The 25,730-nt window shown below is 40.9% G+C and overlaps 4 protein-coding genes across 5 annotated transcripts; 1 reads left to right on the top strand and 3 right to left on the bottom strand.

The window, feature by feature from the left end:
- Positions 1–5,515: 5,515 nt before the first annotated feature.
- On the bottom strand, positions 5,516–6,751 carry LOC6537586. Of its 2 annotated transcripts, XM_039375706.2 has the most exons (3): positions 6,334–6,751; positions 6,011–6,016; positions 5,516–5,950 (listed from the first exon to the last, which is right to left on the bottom strand). In XM_039375706.2, the coding sequence occupies exons 1-3, from the start codon at positions 6,602–6,604 to the stop codon at positions 5,646–5,648; spliced, it is 582 nt and encodes a 193-aa protein (XP_039231640.1). In that variant the 5' UTR covers positions 6,605–6,751; the 3' UTR covers positions 5,516–5,645. The 2 variants fall into 2 exon arrangements, with proteins under 2 accessions (XP_039231640.1, XP_002098132.1); XM_002098096.4 differs by having other exon boundaries at positions 5,516–6,016; positions 6,334–6,658.
- Positions 6,752–8,569: 1,818 nt separating this feature from the next.
- On the bottom strand, positions 8,570–10,577 carry LOC6537585. Its single transcript, XM_002098095.3, has 2 exons — positions 9,689–10,577; positions 8,570–9,114 (listed from the first exon to the last, which is right to left on the bottom strand). Exons 1-2 carry the CDS (start codon positions 10,335–10,337, stop codon positions 8,738–8,740), a joined length of 1,026 nt encoding a protein of 341 aa, XP_002098131.2. The 5' UTR covers positions 10,338–10,577; the 3' UTR covers positions 8,570–8,737.
- Positions 10,578–12,726: 2,149 nt separating this feature from the next.
- On the top strand, positions 12,727–13,511 carry LOC6537584 (ctenidin-1). The gene is made up of 2 exons (XM_002098094.3): positions 12,727–12,829; positions 12,890–13,511. The coding sequence occupies exons 1-2, from the start codon at positions 12,824–12,826 to the stop codon at positions 13,346–13,348; spliced, it is 465 nt and encodes a 154-aa protein (XP_002098130.3). The 5' UTR covers positions 12,727–12,823; the 3' UTR covers positions 13,349–13,511.
- Positions 13,512–15,027: 1,516 nt separating this feature from the next.
- On the bottom strand, positions 15,028–21,291 carry LOC6537583. The gene is made up of 3 exons (XM_002098093.3): positions 19,901–21,291; positions 18,266–19,839; positions 15,028–16,133 (listed from the first exon to the last, which is right to left on the bottom strand). The coding sequence occupies exons 2-3, from the start codon at positions 18,744–18,746 to the stop codon at positions 15,718–15,720; spliced, it is 897 nt and encodes a 298-aa protein (XP_002098129.1). The 5' UTR covers positions 18,747–19,839; positions 19,901–21,291; the 3' UTR covers positions 15,028–15,717.
- Between the last annotated feature and the right edge of the window lie 4,439 nt (positions 21,292–25,730).

Here is a 25,730-nt window from a genome sequence, read left to right as displayed (position 1 = left end):
CAAGTAGTCCTTGTGACGGATTAGAAATACTATCAATTGAATACCCCGATCCAATAGAATGCAGTCAGTTAAATATTAACGAGAAGTGTGAATCGAATCTAAGAAACAGATTAATAGACGTATTTGATAAACTTTATGTGAATGCGAAACGTCCAGAAATCCCAGCAGTAAAATGGGAAATGAAACTTAATTTTGACAACACAAAACCATTCAATTATCCTCCAAGGCGATTATCATATGCAGAAAAAAGTCAAGTTCAGAATTTATTAGACGATTACTTAAAAGACGGGATTATACGTGCAAGCGAGTCAGAATATGCATCACCAATTGTTCTAGTTAAGAAAAAGTCAGGAGAATTAAGAATGTGCGTTGACTATCGAACTCTCAACAAAAACATGCTAAAAGACAACTACCCTACTCCATTGATAGACGACCTTATTGATAAACTTTCTGAAAAAGTAATTTTCACCAAATTAGATCTTAGAAACGGGTTCTTTCACGTGCATATGCACGAGGACTCAATTAAATACACCGCGTTCACTACACCTATGGGACAGTACGAATGGCTCAGAATGCCGTTCGGCTTACGAAATGCCCCCGCAGTTTTTCAGAGATTTGTAAATAGAATTTTCGCAGATTTGGTAAAAGAGGACAAGGTCCTCATTTACATGGACGATATTTTGATAGCAACAAAAGATAGTAAAAGCCATATAGAAATACTAACAGAAGTGTTTAAGCGATTAGTAGATAACAAACTGGAATTAAGAATAGACAAATGCGAATTCCTTCAAAGTGAAATAAAGTACTTAGGATATGTAATATCAGGTGATGGTATTAAACCAGATTCAAAAGGCATGCAAGCAGTAAGAGATTTTCCAATGCCGACAAAAACTCATGAAGTTCAGAGTTTTCTGGGGTTGTGCTCCTACTTTAGACGATTTGTAAAAGATTTTTCAACAAAGGCAAAACCTTTATACGATCTTGTACGAAAAGATAGAAAATTCGATTTCGGTGCGACAGAGTTAGATTGTTTCGAAACATTAAAAAGAAATCTTCTAGAAGCTCCTATTTTAGCATTGTACAGCCCTACAGATCCAACAGAACTACATTGCGACGCTAGCGCTTTAGGGTTCGGTTCTATTCTTATGCAGAAAAAGAAAGACAATAAGTTTCATCCAGTATTTTACTTTTCAAAACGAACGACTGATGTTGAAGCAAAGTACCACAGTTTCGAATTAGAAACCCTCGCGGTGATTTACTCTTTGCAACGTTTTAGGATTTATCTTCAAGGAATTGAGTTCAAAATAGTCACAGATTGTAGTGCTTTTACTCTAGCATTAAATAAAAAAGATTTAAGTCCAAGAATAGCCAGGTGGGCGCTGTTTCTACAAGATTATGATTACATCTTAGAACATAGGTCCGGTAAGCGCATGCAGCACGTAGATGCACTAAGTAGAAATACAAACATACTAACAATTGATTGTAACTCTTTTGAGGAAAATTTAATTATTTGTCAAAGCAGAGACGAGAAGATCAAAACGATAGCTAAACAGCTACAACAATCAGAACTCAAAGGTTACGAAATGCGTAATGGAATAGTTTATCGAAAGAAGGATAAGGAAGTTCTCTTATTCTATGTACCGAACGAAATGGAAAGCCACGTGTTGTTTAATTATCATGATCAATTAGGACACGTTGGAATAGACAAAATGGTAGAAGTTATTTCAAAAAGCTATTGGTTTCCCAAAGTTAGAGAGAAATGCAAGATACACATTAGCAATTGTTTGAAGTGTATAGCTTATTCTGAAAAGTCTGGAAAAGAAGAGGGATTCCTTCACAACATTCCCAAAGTAAATATTCCATTTGATGTAGTACATATAGACCATTATGGTCCTGTTGATAAAAGTAGGTCGAACAAACACATATTAGTGATTATAGACGCGTTTACAAAGTTCGTAAGACTATATCCTGCAAAAACAACAAAATCAAAGGAAGCAATAGTTGCATTAAAGGACTATTTTAGGGCTTACAGTAGGCCAAAATGTATTATTTCGGACCGCGGGACATGTTTTACCTCTGGGGAATTTCAAGATTTCTTGAAAGAAAGTGAAATAAAACACATAAAGATAGCTACCGGTTCTCCACAGGCTAATGGTCAGGTCGAAAGGGTGAACAGAAGCATAGGTCCCATTATAGCTAAGTTAACTGAACCAGACAAAGGACTGCATTGGGACACTGTTTTAGAAATGGTCGAATATGCGTTAAATAATACAATGCAAAGATCAATTAACCAACATCCAAGTAAAGTTCTGTTTGGAGTATCTCAAAAAGGCAGAGTTATAGATAGTTTAAAAGAAAGGTTAGAAGAAATAAATAAAACAAATGATGACATAAATTTTGAGAAAATTAGAGAAAATGCTGGCAAAAACATCAATAAATTGCAAGAATACAACAAGTTACGAACAGACTCGAAAAGGAAAGATCCTTATAAGTATGAAAAAGAAGATTTGGTGATGATCAAGAATTTCGACTCGCATATAGGCGTATCCAAAAAATTAATCCCCAAGTTCAAAGGTCCATATAGAATAACAAAAGTTTTGCGTAACGATAGGTATGTCGTGGAGGACGTTGAAGGTTTTCAACAGTCTAGACTTCCATACAAGGGAGTTTGGGCAGTAGCAAATATGCGCCCATGGATAAACAAAAGTAAAAGTTAACATGTTTGTAGAGATCAGGAGCTCTCCGGTCAGGATGGCCGATTGTAGCAAGCAGGCACACTACCGTAACATACACACAGTGATTGTACATACAGTCCTAGATATACATACTCTTAGTTTTAAGTACAATTTTACGCTAATGTTAAGATCGTGCTTACGGACACTACTTTGTGCGTCCCGTTCGCACGATCAGCAACTGACACACCAATACATACATGTAATAGGCTAAGAAGGAACGGAACGAAGAAATAAAGAACACTTCGTTTGTGACAAGAAGAGAGAACGGCCGCATTTGAATCGCCTCCTACAATATAAATGTTAATGTTTTTATAAATTGCTTGACAGTATATCATTGATTCTGAATCTGGTTTATTTAAAAAGCTTATACCCTAGATTCCCAATTCTTAAATTAGGGATTTGTATCTTTACCAAACCCAGTCACAATAATTTCGTCATCCGCCGCAAACACATAATTCATTCCCATCTGCAAACACAAAAGTATCCGTACCTCAACCAAATTATGTCTTTTTAAGCTTTTTGGGTTAAACGCTGAAATGCCGTCAGGTGAAATTGATTTTCTTTTCATTTGCGCAAATATGAAATGTCAATATTGTGCGTACTCGTTGCTGTCATTGTCGCTCCGCTGAGAAAGTGCAACGCCAACATAAAGCGTTTTCCATGCATTGAGCGGATATGTATATATATATATATATATATATATATGAACATAAACAATTTTTTTGGTATCTCAAAGTTTTCTTTGGTTCGGTGCTAGTTATGCTATTTTCATTTAAAAAATTCATAGCCATTTCCTGCGGGCACACTCCGTTTCAAAGGCAAAACAAATTCAATTCACTGCCACGAAGGCCATTTTGGGAAGGCGACTTTTATATACATATATAATTTATACACTTGTAAGGGGTAGTCAAGCTCATCACATGATTGAACATCTAAAACAATTTTTTAAATTGTTCAGTTTACTTGTTTTTGTTTATGACAAGATGAACTTAGCTTTCAAACAAAAAAGTGACTTAAACATAACTCTGGTAAAATAAATAAATAATTTAAGGCCACAAGGGTATTTTAAATTCCGGCTTCCCGAACCTTCCCTTTTTTTCCATTTTTGCCGGCTACAGAATATGACAAAGTGCGCCTGTGGGATCACTTTTAGTCCGGGCTCAGGCCTAAGTATCAGCGCTTTGTTTAACCCATCTGGCTGGGCCAAAAGAAAGTGAAATTGATGACACAAATGCGCAGACAACAAATACGAAGCGGTGTCTATGCTAAATGGCCTGGTTAAGTAATCCCGTGAGAGCCGCAAACATTGCGCAGTCAGCGAAGCTGAGAATGTTGTTAATAGCCAAGGTAGAGATGCGATGACAAAGGCCGCCCGATGCTTTCCCTTCGTCTTCCCCTACGCCACCGTTTTTCCCCAAGTTTAATTGACAAGCTCTCCGGTCTCAACTTCACTTTCAACGTCTCACTTAGAAAGAAAGATACGCCCCGTTGTTGATCGATCTTTAGATACGCGACAGGCATGCGCATACCTGGGTCGCGTATCTGCTGCCTTGTATCTCATGTCTTCCAACTTCCAACTGCTGATGTATCTATGGGGCGCCCCTGCCACACTTGCAATTGTCTATTTGCTTTTGGCGCCCTACAACTTTCACTTGGGGCGCGGTAACAGAGGTGCAATTTGCGTAGGCTGTTGAAATCAATTCAGGCAACCATGACGCCTTTGCTCATAATGATATTGGGATCCTCTTTTTTGCTCAGCATTTATGGCCTGTTTCTGTTTTAACTAGTTGATAATAAATTTATCCTTTGAAAGATTATTTTGAAACCATTATAAAAACTATTGGAGATGTATGAGAATAATGTGAACATTTTTGAACGCTTTTAGAAATTAGTTTTACGGGTCAAATAAACAGCCTTGAAAATAGGACTTTAATGATATTTCTTACTTCATTTAGGGTATAATAAGTATCCAATGTTTTTGTTCAGTAAAGCTAGCATAATCACAAAATTTAAATTTTGATATTTTTTTAAAGGTGACTAGGTAGAAGTAGCCGCTTCCGACCCAATAAGGCATAAATATTCTTGCCCAGAAGAACATTGTTATTTTCCCAGGCGAATAGACCATGGGAGTAGTGTGTATTGATATTATAAGAACTCGTCTATAGCGTTCTTGCTCGTTTTTCTATACAGTTAAATATATTGCGTACTTTTGTATTGTTGTGTTTTTAAAGCTTCAGTTGTCATTATATTATCTTTTACTCGTGCAGTCGACGACTTTATGCCACCAAAGTCGTGAATCGTGGCTCTTTGCTGCACTGGCTGCAGCCCGATGATTGATTTGTGTCAACCAGTTTGTTGACTTTGGATTTCGGTCGTGCTCTTTACATAAGTCCCTCCGTCGATTGTCGGCGTTTATTGCAACAGGCATTTGCGGAAGTGCCGCAGTCAAAGCTTCGACATTGCTGGCTTAGGGACTGACTGGCTGGGCACTGGTCGATGGTTTGGGTTTTGATGGGATTTGAGGGCTGGCCGACGGTGCGCATGCGCAATAAACCGTTTTATACATTACGGAAACGCGGTGCTGTTAATTTTTGCGTTGCGGGTACACGGCTGAAATCGTCAACGGGTCGGATACGTAACGTCGTCAAAGTCGGGCGAGTCATGTGCTAATTAATCGTTGATGAAGTTGGGAGTTACGTGGCCCTGTTTGTCTATTGGCAAAGTGTTGACCGGAAAACTGATGTTTGGTCAAAATGTAATGATTTCAAATTAACGCTGCATTAACATTTGCTATTTACATTTATTCTTATTAACCAAGAGCTGCGGTCTCGCCTTTTACTTGTGCAACATTTTACAGGCATTCAGTTTTGCAATACTTTCAATAACTTTTCACTTTTGTTTCAAACTAACCTATAAAAATGGCTTATAAAGATTGTCAAGGTTATGGTCTTTGGATACCAAAGGTATAAAGGGCTGTCGAATAGGTATCCAACTGCTTCCACTTGAGGACAAATCACTGCCGTGTAATCCTTTAACGAGTGGTGTATGAGAGTGAACTATCTCCAGACGATCGCGTGCATGTCCTCCAGCCAAAATCCATTTCAGAGCCAAAACACCGGATGTGACCAATGCGATTTTGCCCATGACAAACGATGAGGTCGAAAGCGCCGTCAGCCATTTGAGGACCAAGGGTAGCAAAACCATTTTGGCAATGGCTACAGCAGCTAGAATCGGATATACCATTTTCTTGAGCTTTTTTTGCTTTTTCTGCTTACCGCGACCTGCGATATAAAAATCGTAAGACAATCAAATAAAAATCATAAATTGTTAAATAAACAAATTCGCATACTCCTAAAATTTGAACGTTGAAAAAGGAAAGAGATATATTACAATTACAGTTAGGATAGATCATAATATCAACCTTCTGTTCCTTATAGAAATGGTATTGGGTTTATGATATACGAGATATATAAACAAAGATTAATATAAAATTGCACGAGAGCAGTATCTAAAATATTGATATCGTAGGTCTTTAAATTTTAAGTTGCACTTAGCAAGAACTTTTTGTATATGTTTGTGGACATTGACTTTTACCCACCTTCGGTAGACCACGTCTCCAGCATCTTGTTTACCGCATCTGGACTCAAGTCGTCTCTTATCAGGCTGTGCAATTGTGTTTCGGCCATCGATAGCCACTGTCGCTCGACCCGCTGCCGCTCCTCGGCGGCGGCTTCCTGCTCGGCATCCTGCTCGACGGCGGCCACGATTGCACCACCCATCTGCACCACCGGCGGAAGGGTGTGCGCTCCTCCGAAGGACACCAGCAGGAGCAAGTGAAGAACGGCAATTGAGATCGAAGTCGTGAACATGTTTACACCGTTGCACCGTTCTCAAAAGACTGAACAAAAGTGGGCACCCATTGCAGTCTACTACTGGGGCACTCTTTTCGTTGCAGTCCGCTGCATTTGGATTCAATTGGGTATCTGTATATTCTTGGCCAATTGATGGCCACTCTGCACCGCTACGCTATTACACGCAAAGAAAGTCCTAAATTGGCGAAAATTTCTATAATGTGAGATTGTATTTATAAATGGAAAGACCTTAACATTCGATATATATTTATTATATATTATTGTTAAATATACTCCATTCAAGTCTAGTGCCCAGGCCATAACATTTAATAAGCTTTTAGTAATAGATACAGTGCAACAAGTGTATTAAGGGTACTGTTTCTTACGTTTAAACCACTTTAATTATTAAAAAAAAAAATATTAAGAAATCGCTTTCATATGTTGATGTTCCTTGCAATGAAATTAAATGTAGAGCTTAATAATTTACATCTGATTTCTGATTCTGGGTTTTTCCAAGTGTTCTACATTGGTTTCGCTGATTCTGTTTTGCTCCGCCGACTCAGTTTTACTTGAGCGTGAACGGACATATTAAATTTTCCCTGCCTTAATACATGGCTCACCGCCGACGTTTCACTGTAACTGTGTTTACTGTGCTTGTTACTGGGTTGTGTGCACTACTCTTGTCGGGGGTCAATTGCTCCGACCATCAGCAAGTAAAAACTCTTTATTATCGTCGGAAAGCATTTTCTCGGTCCGCTTCGGTTCACTTGCTCTTTTTTTGTGTGGCAGCAAAGTCTTTCCATTTCTATGCTGTTGGTGCACGGAAAATCATTTTGGGGGAAAACCAGTTGGAAACGCAGAAATTCATTTTAACTTAGTTGCATTAAAAGAGATTAACATATGTATAATAAAAAAATTATTTTATGAATTCTTTAATTATAACGTTTTGCCTTATTAATTGAACTTAATATCTCAATTTAAAATGAACCTACCGCTGCCTCAAAATGCAATCAAATTAGTTTGTCTAGAGCACACTAATTGAAAATGATATTGAAAATACTTTAATAACATTGCCATTAACAAGGACGACCCTGAGAATATTTTGGATTCCATTTAAAGGCTTTTCGTTAGCTCGTGTTTATGTATATTTTCGACTACGCCCCGTGGCTTATGTCCTGCACTGTATATAATGTAATGTATTAGGATTAATTAAATTTCACCAATATTAGGGTGGCAGCGATGACAGCGTTTGCAATTACATAAGTTGATTAGATGGAAGTACACAGTACAGGTTGGCCGGGCAATTGAATAATGTCCAAACTGAATTAGGCGCGGCCCAGACGAGACAAATGGACTTATCTGGCTGGCCCGCACACGTGTAACTCTGGCCCTATGTGCAAGCTCTACTATATAGTAGTATATATAGTATTCAGGGGGCGTCCACAGACATCCAAATGCAAACGCGTGCTTTGGAACTAATCGCAGTCAGCAGTCGACATTCGTTAACGCGTTTGCTGTCGTCACTTTTCATGCCCAAAACCCTGACTTCAGCAACTGCAAAGTGTCTGCGGAATGTATCGGCGCTCGGGGGTAAGCGCTACTTTTATTTGGCATCCGGTTGCCTCTTAAAGTTACACTTAGAAAATTAAGAAACCCCTTTAATGAGTCTTCCGATATTTGCTAGCTGGAATGCCGCTGCTATTTAATAATATGTGTACTCATACAATTAACTTTATTTTAATTTGTAGACTTTGTACCACATTTTCATGAGAATAATTTAAGCACGTACTGAATATTATGAAAAAGTAATTAATAATATTGAATTCTTATAATAATTAAGATGAAGCTTAATTTATAAATAGGTGCGTCAATCGCAAATTTAGTTTCTATAGGTATTGGTGTGTAAAAATAGTTTAAGACGCACTCTTTAAAATGTATGCCAACACATATTTACCAAGACGTCTGAGCATTTAAAATTCGCAATTTGGTGACTATGCTGTTATATACACTATATATTTCATTTCACTTGAGGGCGAGTCGTTGCTATCGCTGAAAAGCGGCGACATCAATTATTTGTAGCCACCGACGGGTCAAATCAAAGTGAACAAACTCTGGAAAAATAGTTAATCTGAATGTGCTTTAACACGGCACTCATCTGAGCTTTTTCAAGACGAGCGACTTGCTGGCATGGCCGCCACCTCCGGAGCTCTTTAGGCTCATTACGGCCGTAAAGAGAGCGAAGAAGAAGCCGGCGAGGCCCGTGGTGCCCACGAGCAGAGTGAGTCCGCCGATGAGGACCGGGATGAGGGTGAGGAACTTGAGCTTGTAGGCAATCAGCAGGGGGAAAAAGAGCTTCTGGATCTTCTTCTTTAGCTTCTTGAGCTTGCGGCCCTCGGATTCCGCCGATGCCAGACGTTGAGAGCGACCTTGAAACATCAGCTCCTTTGAAGTTGCACCTGCTGGATGTGCGGCACCTGCTGCTGCTGATTCTCCTGCGGCGGCATCCAATTTATTTGAACCCGTCTGATCTGCGATTGGAGGAGCGGAAACACTAGTTAGCCACGTAATTAGATGGTCAGTTGCAGGCGCCCTGAGGTAATGGTCGCTTGTCCCTAGCATGACCGCACGGGGGTTTGGAAAATAATCAAGAATCAACCGGGAAGGAGGAAAATATTTATGAGTACTTAGCCCAGAGAAAACGGTCTAATGTTAATGTTCTGAAAAACCCTTAAGTTTGACTATAATTTTTTTGAAGAATGCTCGAGCTCCTCGACTATTTGATATTCGTTACAAAGCTAGTGGAAGTGCAAAGGAGAAATTTCAACACTGATCTACGAGAAATAAAAAAAAATTAAAAATTTAAATTTGAAAATAATCTTTGAATATGAAAGCTGTTCTGATAAAGTAAGATAAAATTGGATTTTCAAAATTCTTTTAACGTTTCGACAACTATTTATTTTCTATTTTCTGAATTCGTTAGGAAAATAATTCCATTTTGTTTAGTTCATTTTAAAGTTTGTGCAGTCCAATTTGGGAATAAAAATTCGAATAATTTTCTAATTTTGCACCATATTTAATTAAGTTTTCAGTAGGTTTACCCACCTTCCCCGTCGCTAATCGCGCTTCTCAGGGCGTCGCAGAATTCGCTAACTTTCACCAGGGCTCGTTCAAAAGGCGCCAAATAGGAATCAATATCCCGGAGCGACGCCTGTTCGGCATCTCCTGGTCCCACGGGAAGGATTCTGTTTCCATCATCGTGATTATTATCGTCATCAGCATTAACCTGGGTTGGCTGGGTTAAAGTTACAGCCACCTTGTGAACTTCCGGCTCGACTTCATCCGCTTTCGGCAGCTGGCGTAGGAGTTGGCCCCGCCGCATCTGTTGGCTGATGGCCAGGACATAGCTGGATGGATCGTTGGAAGGATTCGGTTTGTAATTTCCGCCCGGCGATGGGGAGCTCTCGTTATAGCGATGGTTGTAGGCGTAGAAATTGACAGGAAGTCGTTCCGGTTCCTTTCGCCTTTCCCGGATGCCAGTCTGCTCCGGCTGCATGGAACTGGGTGCGGTCGCGTGGAGGATAAGCCAATTGTTGTGCTGAGTGAATGGCTGCCAAGCATTCATCTCCACCTTTAGCTGCGGGCTCTGGTTGCGGGCGGAAGTAGCACCATTATAGCGACTAACGCTGCACCTCGCCACCTCCATTCTTATGAGCCCGCAAATGCTGAGCACTAACACCTGTCGCTGCCACATATTTGATTCAATTTTTCTGCGGATTCTTCACTTAACACACGCACTCCACACGCCGTCAAGAATTGAACTGTGCGGAGGTGAGTGTTCCGAGATCTTTGCAGACCAAATTCTACGGCCATTCGACAATTTATGGCGCTCTCTGGTCGACCGATTTTACGGCCTTTCGCCGAAAAATGCTGTGGCTTTTGCTTGCGGTCAGGCGCCCAGTTGATCCCCCAGATAGATTTTCACAATCAAGACTTTTACCTGAAACACACGAAGAAAAATGGGGCAGTATAAAAAGGGTTCAATTAAAATTAAAATCAAACAACATATTAAGCTATGAGAAACCGGGTATTTTTTTTGTAACATAATCAACTTCTTAAACTTTAAACTGATCAGAAATCGCAGTGAGTCTTTCTTAATTTTATTACTATTAATATTAGTTTACTCGGCATTTTCTTAAGGTAATATTTGCTTACCTTATTTATTATTCAAGAAGTGCAAATATTTGATTTATTTTAAAGTATCTGAATCACTTTTTGAAGTGTACACATGCAGAATGGTAATCCGTCAGGCGTAACCGGATTGGGTGGAGGGAACCGACCACCGGCCACTTCCCAGTTCCCACTTATGTAAATTTTCACTGATGAGGAGCGGGGGTCTCATTGGCGGCAGATCGAAGATTAACGGTCCAGGGAGCACAACACGTGCTCCTGAGCCCATTGAGGCATGTCTTTTTAATTAGAAAAAAAAAAAATGCTTTAAATGCTTCGGGTTTCGGAAGTTTTCACTTTTCACCACATTAGTTCCCTGTTGCACCTTTGAATCCACAAGTCCAACTGGTGGCCTTGCACTTGTTGCACTATTCTATATAGGTTTCCGGCCCTGTGAAAGTGTACCCAACGGGTAAATTCGCGTAATTGCAGATCCGTGCGTGCTAATTGTCTCTCTGAACTTGCCACCAAATGCCTGCGGGGCATGCAACTCGCCGTGCGTTTAGTCTTCCCCAAGTGAATGATGGGCACTAAGATGTATTGCTTTCCCTTTTACCAGCTAAAAGGCGTAGAACGTGGCCTACTTTTGATCAGTTTTCACATATTTAGCTTTTCTGTAAAGCATACTCTTGGGCTTGCCTTGAAAAGACAGTTGCGAGTAAAAAAATGTTGGATTTTGGAAAAATTGCAAGCGAGGAAACTCAAGAAAAGATAGTAAGGACATGGCTATCTTGACTAGGCTCTTAATACTAATCAAGAAAATATATATGTACTTTAAATGGAATTATTACGTTATACGTTTCCACCCGTAACATGTATTTATCTGCAGATCTAAGTAAATAAACAAGAGAGAACGCTATAGTCGAGTTCCCCGACTATCTGATACCCTGCCCGGCTGCAGTCCACATATCGATTCGAGTTTCATTCGGGCTTTGTTTTCCATTAAGCGCACTCAGAATGATGTATGAGATAGAATTATGGCACTGAATAAGTGAGACAGTCTATGTGATAATGGGCGCTTGTGGGCTATTTTGCAGGCGCAAATTGTGACTTAGGCCGGATGGCAATTGAAATGCTTGAGAGAGACTTGAGAGCTTGGACATTAACGGCTAGCCATGATTGATAGTGGACAAAGGACGCCATTCGGATGGCTTAGGAATATAATGGAGAGTGACTGCAGCTTATTTCTTTCATTGTTCGCAGGCGTCCAAAGCCCGTATTTCATTTAAAGTTGCTTGGTTTCCTCATTTATGAGAATGCTGCCAAAAGATGATCAAACGTATATCGAGCTAAAGACATTTAGAGCATTTCTTTTTTGTTATGGTTTATTTGCATTCGACTGTTTTTTCTGCTGGTGATTATGATGAGCTAACAACTAAGACAAACAATCTTGCATATTTTTGCAGATTGTACACTGGAATAATATTCTGTATTTCCCTATCACTTCCAACCTTATTTATGATTTTAAATTTATTTATTTCAATTGATTTAAAGTTGTTATACATCATTTCTAAAAATCTTTATTAGCACATTTAATTAGTTGTAAGTGTATGAATTAACATTACATTATCGTAATATGATTTTAATGATGATCTGCACTTTATTCTTTCAAGTTATTTGATTTTTAAATTATTATTTTGAATCGTAGCCCGTAGCTTGCATTCTATTGGGAATTCTTGTAGGCAACCCGGTCAACTTAGCCATAAAACAAGTTGAACGCAAAACTCTTCCTGCGCCCTGTTTTAATGGAATTCATTAATTCTTTTCGGGAATCTTCCCGGCCATACCGGCTTTTATCAGCGCGCTTCACAAGTGTGTTTGCTTAATGACAGAGTCACTATAATGAGCCAAAAGACCTTGTTAATGCAGGGAAGTGAAGCGTGTGCGACATATAGCCGCTCACTATGCCATCTTTGATGGGGTTTGGTCAGTCAGGCAGCTTTAAATCCAAAGCAAATTTGGCTTTTGGCATTAGTTCTACTTGTGCTTCTCGAGCGTTCGCAGTCCCCAATGAAAGTAAGTGGTGTCTGAGAAAATCATTCTTAAAAGGATTAAACTCGAACTGATATCCCCCAGGTATTTGTATGTCTTCTGGCTCTGGCAGCCACTCTGGCAACCGCCAACGCGGGTCTCCTCAATCTGCTTAAGGGAGGCGGTGGTGGTGGCGGATACGGTGGTGGATACGGAGGCGGTTACGGAGGTGGTGGCTATGGAGGCGAGAGCACGGTGAAGGTCATTAAAGTGATCACCGATTCCGGAGCTGGCGGGGGCTATGGTGGCGGATACGGAGGTGGACACGGTGGAGGCGGCTGGAGCTCTGGCGGCTATGGTGGTGGCTATGGAGGTGGCTATGGAGGTGGTTACGGAGGTGGCTATGGCGGTGGATACGGAGGTGGCAGCACTGTTAAAATAATTAAGGTGATAACCGATTCTGGATCCGGAGGTGGCTGGAACTCCGGCAGCTACGGAGGTAGTTACGGAGGTAGTTACGGCGGTGGCTACGGTGGTCAGTCCGGATGGTGGAAGACAAAGTGAGCAGATGAACCACTCTCCATTTAGCTATAGTCCGGATATAAACTCGTTTATGTACCTGAAAAAAAAACACCCAACATTTCATAGCCAAGAAACCCGAATCTCTTTATTGCCAGTTATTTCCAAATGAGCGAAACTAGTTTAAGATGATCGGCAGACTGCTTGGCGAACTTAGTAAAAAGTAAATCTTATTTAAATAAATAAAGAGCGTTTCTTCTCACCTTGTAGACCTACCAATTCTTATTTCTATTTTTTAGATGGATCTATATTAGTAAGAGACACATTCCCTAATTACCATGATGTGTGTAAGGCAGTATGCTTTGAAATCGTTTTTGGAACGAAATCTAATTTTTAATCAGACTTTTTAAGCTCGATGTGTTAATTTAAATGACATGCTAATTTTACCTTCAGAAAAAGCCATTATACTGCACACGCTGAGCTTTAATCGCAGCTATTATATGAATTTTATGGACATAAATTAATTGCAAATTTCCGGTTTTATTGTCTTAGCTATATGTATATTTGATAATATGCCTTAACAACAGCTAATTTAATATATTTTATAATATTCCGAGTTCAAAACTGCAAACAGGGAATTTTTATTTTTAAATTTGAATGAAAAAATATATGTATAAATAAAAGCAAAAACCTTTTGCTATCTTCCAGGGTGAGATTAAAGGGTACGCACAGTTGGTAAAATTTTTCAGCATACTGTCAAAATATAAAAACTGCCGATTTAGAAAAAATAACGAGATTCTCTTTCCTTACAAGTATTAGTAGTAATAAAGAAAACAAACCTTAAAATCAAAGGAAAAATTTAATTATGTGCTTATAAGAACAAACGTAACAATTTATTCTTTGAACAAACTAATAAGGTTTCAATATCGAACTCATCCATTTAAATTAAATTCTGGGTTTGCTTCTCTCTTTTCATTGCCTGGTAAAAAAAACATTTTAAAATGCGTCGTTATAGGAGGTGAGACAGTTGTGTAGTAATTTAATCGCCTTTTTGTATAACTTTGTTATGTAAAATGCGGAATGGACTGTCAATATTGCCAGCCGTTGGGCAATTTCAATGAAGGACGCTTTAATAAGCTTTCGGGTGCAGAAAAATACTGTGACAAGCTGAATCTTTAATTGATGTTGATTTGGCCAACAGCTTAAACTAACTTAATTTACTCCCACGGATTTTCACATGCAAGCACAATTCATTACTCGACGCAGAACACCACTAACTAGATGATGATTCAAGTTGCGAAATTCATTATTGGTCCTTCTAGAAATTTTCTGATGCGTTCAAATATGATTAAAGTCAAGGGGAAATTCTCGTTCTGGTACTGGCACAGACAAAGGTCCCTCCTTGTGTTCATGGCCTGGAAAATGTTTACACAGTTGAACAGTGGACCAACTTACTTCTTCGCTTACATATCCGTTGCCTTGTGTGTTTGGTCCAGAGCAATAACTGAGGGCTATAAGGTTGCCGAATAAGGGACAAACACCCTGGGACTACTACACTACAAGTGGAATAAATGAAAGCTAGCTGGAAAAGTTTTATTGGAATTTGGCCAAGGCAAGCGGAAGTAGTCTCTGGGAAATGGTTACAGGAAGTTTATGATATTGGCCGAGTATCTTTAGTCTGGACCGCCCACGCCCATTCAACACAAGTGAAACCCTGACCTTCGCTTGGTATCAGTGATTTTATTTGTATACATTTTTTTTTGCTCTTTTCTGTTTTTTGAAAACTTTGCTGCTTACATGCAATTCACACTTAAGGCTGGTAAATAAATAATAAAGTTAAATAAATTATTATACTTAGTGGCTACGTACAGCTAGACAGGCTTGAGTTAATCAAAGTGCGACAGTGGAGTGAGTTGGACTTGGAAACGGGCTACAGAAGCGGAAGTACGACAGGTAATTGAAAATTGCAAGTGCAGTTAGCCATAGGAATTGATGCACAGTGAGTTACAGATACACAGATACACAGATACATAGATACAGGTTAAAAAAGATATAGAGGCCGGGTTCAGCAACAGTAAAACGCGGCTGGAAGAACAAAGCAGGACAGAGCGATACATAGAACAAAACGAAATCGATTAAAGCAAATACTAATCATTATAAAAAGTCCGCAGTGCCCAGTGGGAACGCACGTTCTGGGTACATTTTATACGATGTACCCATAGGTGCCACAGTGCATCGGTAAACCGTTGGAAGTGCATCAAGTCATCTTTTCTGCCCCGCAGTGCAAGTGCAAAAAGAGTGTGTATCTAATTACAATCCGTCCGCCGTCCGTGATTTATCCACAAGATAAATGCAGCTATCTAACACTTGGGGTCACTCCTCCTCCTGCTCTTCACTATCTCTGGATTTCCGCCCTACGACTTGCTCACTTGCGGCACCGCAACTTTCGGATGCGGATGCTGCAGCTGCGGGTGGCTCTGGGCGTGGCCCGCCTGCTCCTGGTGGTGGGCTCGGTAGGCCAGCTCCTGAGCCTCGGTCAGGGATCGACGGTCCCAGCCACCGCCTCCACCGCCACCGCCTCCGGATGACCAACCACCGCCGCCTCCGCCGCCGCCTCCGGAGGACCAGCCGGAACTGCCGCCTGACGACTTGCCGGACATCAGCTTCTTCAGCCCGATTATGCCCGCCAGGAGCAGGGCGATCTTCGAGATGATCAGTGCCTTGCCTGCCAGTATGTAGAGCGCTCCCATGGCAATCGGAATCATGCCCATCATCTTCATGGCCATGCCCATCATCATCATGCCCATCATCTTCTTCATTTTACCACGACCTGCAAAAGATATAGAGCGTTTATTTGGGATTTCATTTACATTACATATATTTAATTAAAGCAAAAAGCCTTAATAATTTTCTTCAATACTATAAAAGTAGATATTTAGCTAGGGTAAAAAATATTTAATTTTTTAGCTATTCACTCTTCTTAAAGATTTCTCAAGCAATGCCCATAGAAAATGCAAGCAAAACAATAATTCGAGTAACCGAATCACACTGAAGATCTTCCAAGATTATATGATAGTTGGATCGCATCCCTGCAAGTTTGGAAAAAACGGTGAAAGTGCCAGCTCAATTAACCAGAGGCTGTATGGGAATATTTTCCCAGGGAAAACTCAGCCGCCTTTGAATGAGGCTCTGGCATTCCGATTTTTAGCAACGTGTGTGGCTTTCATTTTGCTGCCTTCATTAGGGACACTGCGGGAGATTTCACTTTCCTGGCTGGCTGGTAAAATTGCATTTCGACATGGCCACGTCCATGGACATGGAAATGGACATAAAAATGGAAATGGAAATGAAAATAAAAATGGAGACTAATGCTGCCCAAAAGATCGTTGATCGGAAAATCATAACCAGCTCTAACGATCAAACAAGTATTAGCCAAAAATGGTTGCCATTGAGAAAGTGTGGGCCAACTTGACTCTAGCTCCTCGCATCGATTAAAAATCTTGATCAATGATTTGAAAGTAAAAGAAAAACTTCATGAGGCGTGAAAGTAAGTTCACTTTTCTTTGAATCGCTTGCATTGCGATCTTGATGTGGATACTGCATAAGTGCTTGTGTCAAATTTGTAATTGACGACAGCCCGCATTCAAAATGGAAATGCCAATGCCAATGCCACAGGCCTCCTAGTCGAGGAGTTGTTTCTCGTGGCCTCGTCGGAGAAACGTGGTCGCCACTTTCATTGCTTTTGACATGGTCATGTCATATAGAAATTGCTTAGTTTTTGCTTTTAGAGCGTCCTACTCTGCCCTTTAGGGGTTTAGATACTTGGTCCTAAAGTTGGGGAGAGTGTATATTAGAATTATCGTTAAGTAATTGCATTTGAATTTTTATTTTGGAGTTTAAATCTGTATTATTTATGTACAGGAATTTTGATTCATATATGCCCTTAATTTCAATATGATATAGTAAATATTTTAATTTAATATACCTCGTATTGAATTTATATTTAAATTTATATAGATATAAATTTTTATAATTCTTAGCTTCAAAAATTAGAGATTTTTTCTAACAATTTTGGAATGCATTTAGGCTTGAAAAATAAAACTAGAGTGACTTAGATTCGTGGTAAGAAAGCTACACTGCATGCCATGTTTTTCGGCTGTTTTTGGACAACACGAAATTCTGGCATGACATTTTATATTCGACGTTGTCGCCACCGACTGGCTGATGTCGTTGTTAGGGTTTCTGGGTCAGTTTCGAGTTGCTCTGCGAGTTTTCTCGTGAGCGCGTTATAAAAGAGGCGAATAAAAATAAAAACAATTGCGCATTTTCCCAGAGCCAGTACAATGTGACCTACCGTCCTACCCGCCTTCCTCCAGGCCAGCTTACTCACCCTGTTTACATACAATGCAGAATGATAAGCCAGGAAGTGGGCCAGCCAGCGGTTGCTGACGATGCAGTTGCGAATGTCACTGCCAGCTGAGATAAACACACACTTTGGACTACTATCACGGCTCTCTCGGCTCTAATAACCACCTGGAAAATGACGGCGATATGGCCAGAGTCATAGCCAGAGTCAAATTATGTCACTGTTACGCGCTATGAATACTGGGGTATTAGCGGTAACCGCAATTAAACCGCGCGCAGAAAGTGATGATTGGCGCTGTGCGGTGGATCGATTTGTTTACCCAAGAAGTCGTTGGTTAATTGTACGGTAATGTAATGTAATCACTGCCTATTAAGCCAGTAGGGTAAAATAAAATACTTGTGTAAAAAAAACAAAAAATGTTGATAGAACTTCTGCAGTTTCTACAAAGAACGTATCTCGCATTAATAGCACGTTATTATTAGATTATTTCTTCACAGTGATAAAATAGTATTCACTAACTATTCCTACACGAAAATCCTCATATTAAAGATCAATGTGTTGTATGAGAATATTTTGTCAAGGGAAACTTTTCTTACCTTCCTCTAGTCCGCGTCCAATCTCATCGGACGTGAGCTTGGGGAAGCTGACCTGCAGGGAATGCCCGTTGAAGAAGTAGCTGAGCCGCTCAATCAGCATGTTGGTGAGCTTGGCATCCCGATCGCTCCCGGAGCGCGGCAACGAGGACTCCAGCTCGTTCTCGCTCGCAGCCGGAGGACGTGGAGCTGTTTCCAGGCGCACCAGCTTGATGCCATCGGCCACGTTGATGGCATCGATGGGGGCCAGGCGGTCGATGAATGATATGGCCTTCTTTTTCAGACATGGCACAAATCCGGCCTCGGCGCGGGTGCATTCGTCGTAGACCCGGAGAAGGGTCCGTGCCCCGGCGCTTTGGGATGGGCTGGGACTGGGCTGGGATGGGCTGCTTAGCTGCTCGGTGGCCGCCCCACAACTGCTGGCGAGGAACAACACGCAGAGCAGGCTGATAAGGGCCTGCCAGGGCCACTGCTTAAATATCATTCTAAGTCACTTTTCACTTTTTTTCCCCCGACTAACGACGTCGACAACACTCGCGGCACCGTGCGACAGGTGCTACACACACAGTTGGGTGTGGGTGGGTTTGTTTTGGTTGTTTAGTCCTTCGGTCAGAAATCCTTGTCACCTGGAGTCACTGGGAGCAACTTGCTCTGGCTGCTGGCTCGAATCAAACTGATGCCGAGCCTTGTCGCGCTTTGTTCTTTTATAGACCTTTCTTTCTTTCTTTGCTTTCTGCGCTTGCTCGACGGCCTGATGATCGCAATTTGATTTTCCTCGGCTTCATCGTCGGCGACTGCGGCGACTTCGGGCCCCCAGCTCGTGCTGGCTCTTTTTCCCACTCGGTTTTCCACAGCGGTGGGAAAAAGAGTACGTCAGTGCTGGTACTTGAGTTTTCCACATCCACAAGTAAATTAAGCTTTTAGTGCCGTTTTATCTTTTGTTATATGTGTTTTATTATTTTGTGACCTGGTAATGTGTTATGTTAGTTTACCTAACTTAACAGCTTTGAGTTTTTGTTTAATATATACTAGTATATATACTATATAACATTATTACTTATATTAAAATTTCATTATTATAAATTACAGTTTGGATAGAAAATAGACAGATTGGCATCGCCAGTGCCGCCAAGATCATTGGCAGCAGTACTCCTCAATGAACCAAGGTGCCCAGCAGCGAGGCATTTCCAACGGGTTGCGACTTGTTTTTTCAGCCATAGCTTTCGTGGTTTATGGCCAAACATATTAGTTGCATTAGTGGTTTTTGGTAGGAGTCCGCTTTTTTGGCATTTAACCATTTCTGCAACTGGCTGCCGTTGTCGTTGCCGTTGACACTTTAATTTCAATTTGGCTTTTGGCAGTTTTCGCCATTCAAGAACAAGTTTTGGCCGTAAAGAAAGTCATTGTCAGCTACTAAACGGTGGCCTATGGCCATTTTTTATGTAACGCAAATGGCAGCGAGGGTGTCAATGGGATATTCAGGGCCATTCAGTTGGACCATCTTATGATTGGTTGGCAAGTAATAGCCCGTGGCCATTGACTAGAAGGGCAAATTGGTAAACATGTAATGCTGAATGCTAAAAGAAAAATGTATTTTCTTATCTTTGCATCTGTATCTGATAGAATATGATGCCATACCATCGTTTGGCGCAGGGAAAGGAAAGCTGTGCCGCATTATAGCTATAAAGTCGAAACTTTTTAGCCAAAAACAAAAAGAAGCTTGAGTGAAAATGCATTTTCTGGATTCTTGTTTTTTTGGGCTTTCGCTTAGCGATCTGTTTATGTGGCAGGCGGACATTAAAAGGAGTCTGCGTCGGACCAAGAGGGTCGGAAAGCGATTTTCGACTAATAAAGTGCCAAATTAATGGCCCGCCGGCCACAAACATTTCCCACTAATAGCCAAGCCAGCTACTTGCTGCCAACTTGCCACTGGCCCAGCATTTGGTATCTCTGCCCAGCTACCCGCTTTTTTTTCTGGGCCTCTCACTTAAGACATGGATTTCGTCGGCGCCGCCTCTTTTTCACGCCACTTTCACTGCCCACGTCTGTGGAAATGTACTGAGGGTTTTGCTGGGGCAGTTCATCGATTTGCATTAAGCACTTTTGGGTGCGCATGAGTATTTATTTGCACACAGCTTTGTTTCCGCCCAGGTATCATTCGATGAATAATGAAGAACCAAAGCGGTTTGGGTTCACTGGCCGCCGGGCAGCCGTTATAAATGTCCCAAAGCAAGCGGAAATTGATGGGATTTTCCCGAGAAGCAGTGAACCTAAAATGCGGCAGTACTTTAAATTCTGATGAAAATATTGTACATATTATATTGTCATATAAATTGTGTCCATTTAAATGCTTGCAATAATATATATAACGGGCGAAATAATATATGAGCAAAAATAATACATTTAGATGATTTGTTAGATAAGATAAAAAGTTTAATTTTAGGTTTTTGTGAGAAATTCTAAGGCGTTCTACGTCGTCCGCATAAGAAATTTAAAATTGGTTTCTTGAAATTGCTCGCAAGATATTTTCAAAAGACCAAATAAGCAAGTGCACATTCAATATTAAGACCGCTATCACAAAGTTTATCACAAGGGTTTTAAATGTTTCCATTCCTCTTTGGATTGAATTTAGAATACGTTTGCTCATTGCTGTTGTATATCACGTTTCTCAATGTCAAGAAATGTCTTCCTAACACTACACAAATCACTTTTCCTCTAAGCATAAATAAATTGAAAATTGTTCGACACGTTTTCATGATCCCCTCGGTTGTGTTCGTTGGACACTTTCGTTTCGAATTCCTTTCCTCGCCTTTCCAATTGCCACTCGCCGTGCAATGTGACTAATGTGCATCATTGTTTGTATTCCATGCTAAGTCGACCTGTCAAAATGTCCATCAAGTCGGGGACATTATGCGAGCCCTGGGGCTTCCCACCATATGATTTTTATCTTTTTATGCGGGTGCTCCAGCTGCAGCTGCAGCCGAAAACATCCGCGTCCATGGCCCACGAGTAACTGCATCTGCACTTTTCGCAGTACAATGTGCCATGGCAGACACGTATATCCATATCAAACGGAGCTGCGCATGTGCATGTGAAACAATTCCAATTGTCTTCTTCCTCTGCGTGCCAAACACTTACCGCGGGCAAGGCCAGCCGAAGTGCACTTAACAAATTCTGTTAACCTTTTTCTTAATCATAAAATATTTCAATGATCTATATCAACGTACCTTTACCTACCCCTTTTTTATAATGACATAATCAGGATCAATATGCTTATTTAACCTCAATTAAACCACCATAAATGATTTTTGGGTTTGTAAAGCAATTGCAAATTTTCTTTATGATAAAGCATTGTTTTCAGTAGATTTGTGTGCGTAAAACATATTTTTATTAAATTAACAAATAATTATTTTCATTAAATAATACAAAACTTCTTTCAAAGTATTTTTTTTTAATTAAAAGCTTTTCTCAAATTGTATTGTTTTTCTTGGGAAATAGTTAAATCTGAGTGTAGCAACTTCGCCTGCTTCCTTTGGCTGGTAGCTACTTTTTGAGTTGACAGCGTCGCCACGCCCTGCACTTTTCCAAGTTGGCCAACAGATTTTTCACAGCTTTTCAGCTTTTCTGTGCCACTTTGCGGTGGGGTCTAAGTCAAATAAAGCAAAAGACAGCCAGCCACAACAACAAAATTGAAAGAAGAATAGCATTTTAATAAACAACAACCGCAGAAATCTAAGAGGCCAGCTGCCTTTGGTTCATGGAAGTCGTTGCGGCTTAAATGCGTGTGAAATTTCTCGAAGAAAGTATATAAAAATCCAACAACCTACCGCAACGATAAAACCGCCCAAAGAGCGTTCTAAATTCTTGCAGTGCGAAAAACTCTGGCGGGTTAAGCCTGGGAGGCTACTTAACTTTCGGTTTTATTCGTTTCTGGGCTGCTTTTTTTGTTTTCGTTAGAACCAGACTTACACTTGGCCCATGCGGACTTTCTATTTCATGCCATGGGGGTTGTGTGCCTTCTCAGGTTTTGTGCAATAAAAATTGCAATTTTCTCAACAAAAGAAAGCGAAAAGAAAATGTTTACTGCGCTTAGGTGTGCGTGTGCTTTTTGTGTTTGCTTGTTAGCCATGTTGGCGATGTTTGTGTTGATTTTGGTTTTTATAGCATGTTTTGACGCCGCATTGACTTTAATCAAAGTTAACCGCCTAACGCTAGCACAAATCTCACGCTAATTAACTTTTATATGGGATCAGCGACGACGGGTGCGATAAGCCACCGGCTTTCAACAGCATCACCTGTCCAGTTGGCCAGCCATTTGGACATCCGCTCCGGCACGACAGTCACGAGCCAATTTTTTTGCCTCCGCTGATTTTCATTTAATTTGCGAACATTTTACTTAAGCGTTATGCCCGCCCGGGGACTTAACTTTAACACAAAAAATCACCAACATTTTTCACAGTCTTCCATGCCAAGTGTCACGTGGTCAGATAGCCAGTTAATGCGAGAAGACGGCATTTATCCCACTTTCGTTAGTGTGTTTTCATATGTGCCGTGAGTTGGGAAAGGTGGGTTGGGGAACAGCAGGTATTAGAGGTATTATTAAGGTAAAGGATCAGTATCATAAGCACACAAACTAATATCGATTCCAAAATATATAACACATTTAATTTTAGTTGAGGATAAGCTTGCTCAAAAATAAAATTCAAATTCAAAATAATTCTGGCTTGTAAAAGGGATATTATTCCTTTTTCGGTCTCATCGATTGCCAGTATAATTACGAGATTCAACTGCATGCACGAATACACTCGCTTAGACAGCTTTAAATACAGATTTGCAGTGAGTGGAGTTCAGTGGATCGTGGATAAGTATTTTTTCATTACTTCTACCGTTAGTATTTATTATGCGTTGCTTTTCGCTTTCTTTGCCACCTCTCACCCCAGTCAATTGGTGAGTGCGAGGCTTACCGTACAATAAGACCTCAACCACACTATAGTCCGCCATCCGGAGCCGCAGCCGCTGACCGCTGACCGATGACCAGGGAATCTCGCCACTGGACACTCATGTGTGATGCGATGCGATGGCAATTAAATTCTCAGGTGTCGCCAATTACAATGCGAAAGTGCGTAATGGTCGAGCTCCCGACCCCAATGAGCCGGCTTTAATTGAAGCCATCAAATCGCAGCGACCGACTGCTGACAATTAAGGAGTCAAGTTCGAGTGGGCCCTAAGCCGCTGAACCGTGAAAGTTTCGTCTAATCGAAAAGGGTATAATAAAATACAGCCTTCCCAAGCTGCAAGTCTCAGATACAAGCGGTGGGCTTTAAATATATACATATCTCGATCTCACTCGACATGCTTACATGCACCAAACTGTGCAGTGAACTCTGGAGCGGAGGTAAAGGTTGCTGGAAAAGCAACTATTCATTCCTTGGCCAGTATTTTCACCGTCCCAGCTTCCGAAGCTTTCACTTTTTCGGCCGTTGTCACGTTCGCCTGCCGCTCAATTTATCATCATCCATGGCCATGATGGCCATGATGGCCATGCAGGCCGTTGAACCGGAGTCAAAAGGCGTTTTTGTGGCAAAAAGGTACGCCTGGCAAGGGGTTAAGCCTGGTCATTTGTTGGGGGGACCGCAATGAAAAAAATGGAAAAAAACGAATTCGGACATCCCTTTTGACCCACCCTAAAACAGTATTCAAATTGTGATTTATTTGCGCAAATTCCTCAAGTGAGATTTGCATCCAGGATTAAGTATACGCTTCGGGCGCCGTTTGTCTGAGGCTAGAAATTATAATAATGCGCACAATGAAATGAAATTTTGTTTTGGCCAACCGACTGTCATGGCTCAAAGTCATCGCCCGTGGCCCGGTTTTTGTCGACGGCATTGGCAATGACAACGACACTGCCGAAGCATTAAATTCACCTAAAATGTGGCCAAACTAAACGAAATTGCGAAATGCGCAAGTGCTTAATGCGATGTGGCTGCTTTTGGGGATGTCTGTAAAATCACTTGACTCGCACAGCACTTTCTTCATCGGCTACGTCAGAGTGGTTATTGTGGCCTGTTGAATGCCAGCTTGATTGATGAGCATATTTCGACTTTTCCTGCCGCAATCGTCAATGCCACGATGCCTAGCCTTCTTCTTTGGCATTTAACATCACTGTGAACTCTGCTTTGCCACTTTTCCTTCTTTGGGCCTTGAATTTCACCGCAAATATGCACTGCCAAATTTCCGAAACACTGCTGGAAAACACAGAAACAATATGTAATTAAGCCTGCAGCAATGCTTGTTACTTTTTCAGATCCCTAAGAACATTGCTGAAATGGAGTAAAAATGTTACAAGACGGTGTTAAACAGGATATTGAGTTACGCAAAGAATACATCAGAGCACAAATATGCGGAAAAATTAGATTGATAGGTGACATGCTATTTTTAGACTGACAATTTCGAAAGTGCACAAAGGAAAAATTATGATTGACTTAAAATATTGATGAACTTAAGAGACTTGCTCTGGAAAATTAAAACTCTTAATATTTGACTGTCAACAACTGTGCTTTACCACTTTTTCTCATTAAACAATTTACGGTGTCAACTTGGGAACCGAATATAGCAAACTACAAATAATTGTCTAGTTTTAACGGATAAACATCTCTTTATAATAGATCCAAGTTGGACACCTTTTTTTCCTGTGCCTGAAAGCGACGACAGGCCTAGACGCCGCGTTTTTGTGAATAATTTCGCTGGCAAACAAATGAAAAGCGGCATTTTCAAGGGAGTTCCTTGTTGCGGGCCGCAGGGCGAATGAAATTGAAATTCGCCACAGAATTTTTTTTTCCCGCCTAGTAGAAGACGTGCCAGCGAATTATTAGACACAAAATTGAATTGACTTCGAGTTCTGCCGCGGGATGAGGGCAAGTGAAATGGTCTTGTATAGGGCCAAAACAAACAAACAAACAGAGGTACAATTTGAGGAAAGAGCTCTGGACAAGCGGATAATAAATTCATCAAGACAGCAGGCAGTCAGTTGGTCCGATCGGATCCGATAGTCACGGTCCGGCTTTCCACGCTGTGGCAACTGCGGTGCAGTTCATCAGTTGTTGGAGGTCAGAGTGAAACGTAATTGGCCCGCGGCACTTAATTTGATTGAGGAGAGGAAGCCGGAGTTGCAAGTTGCGAGTTGCGACCTGCAAGTTGCCGCTGCCCAACCTGTGCCCACATCTTCGGCTTGGTTAGTTTTCTTGGCGGGGGCGAGCTTCGAAGTCAGCACAGAGTGAAAGTGAAAATCCAGCGGCGGAAAACCACAGCTTTTCTTTTATGCAATTGTTTGGTGGGGAAAAGGTTCCCAGCCAAATGGCTACAGAATTGTGTATTCTGCCTTATTCAGTTTAAATCGAACGCAGAGACAAAGGCCAAATAAATCGCTCGGGACTGGGGAAAAGCATCGTGAAGATCTTGGCCAAGTTTG

The sequence above is a fragment of the Drosophila yakuba genome, chromosome 3R (genome assembly GCF_016746365.2).
Source record: "Drosophila yakuba strain Tai18E2 chromosome 3R, Prin_Dyak_Tai18E2_2.1, whole genome shotgun sequence".
Classification (NCBI taxonomy): domain Eukaryota; kingdom Metazoa; phylum Arthropoda; class Insecta; order Diptera; family Drosophilidae; genus Drosophila; species Drosophila yakuba.
This window is presented reverse-complemented; position numbering and strand designations above follow the sequence as displayed.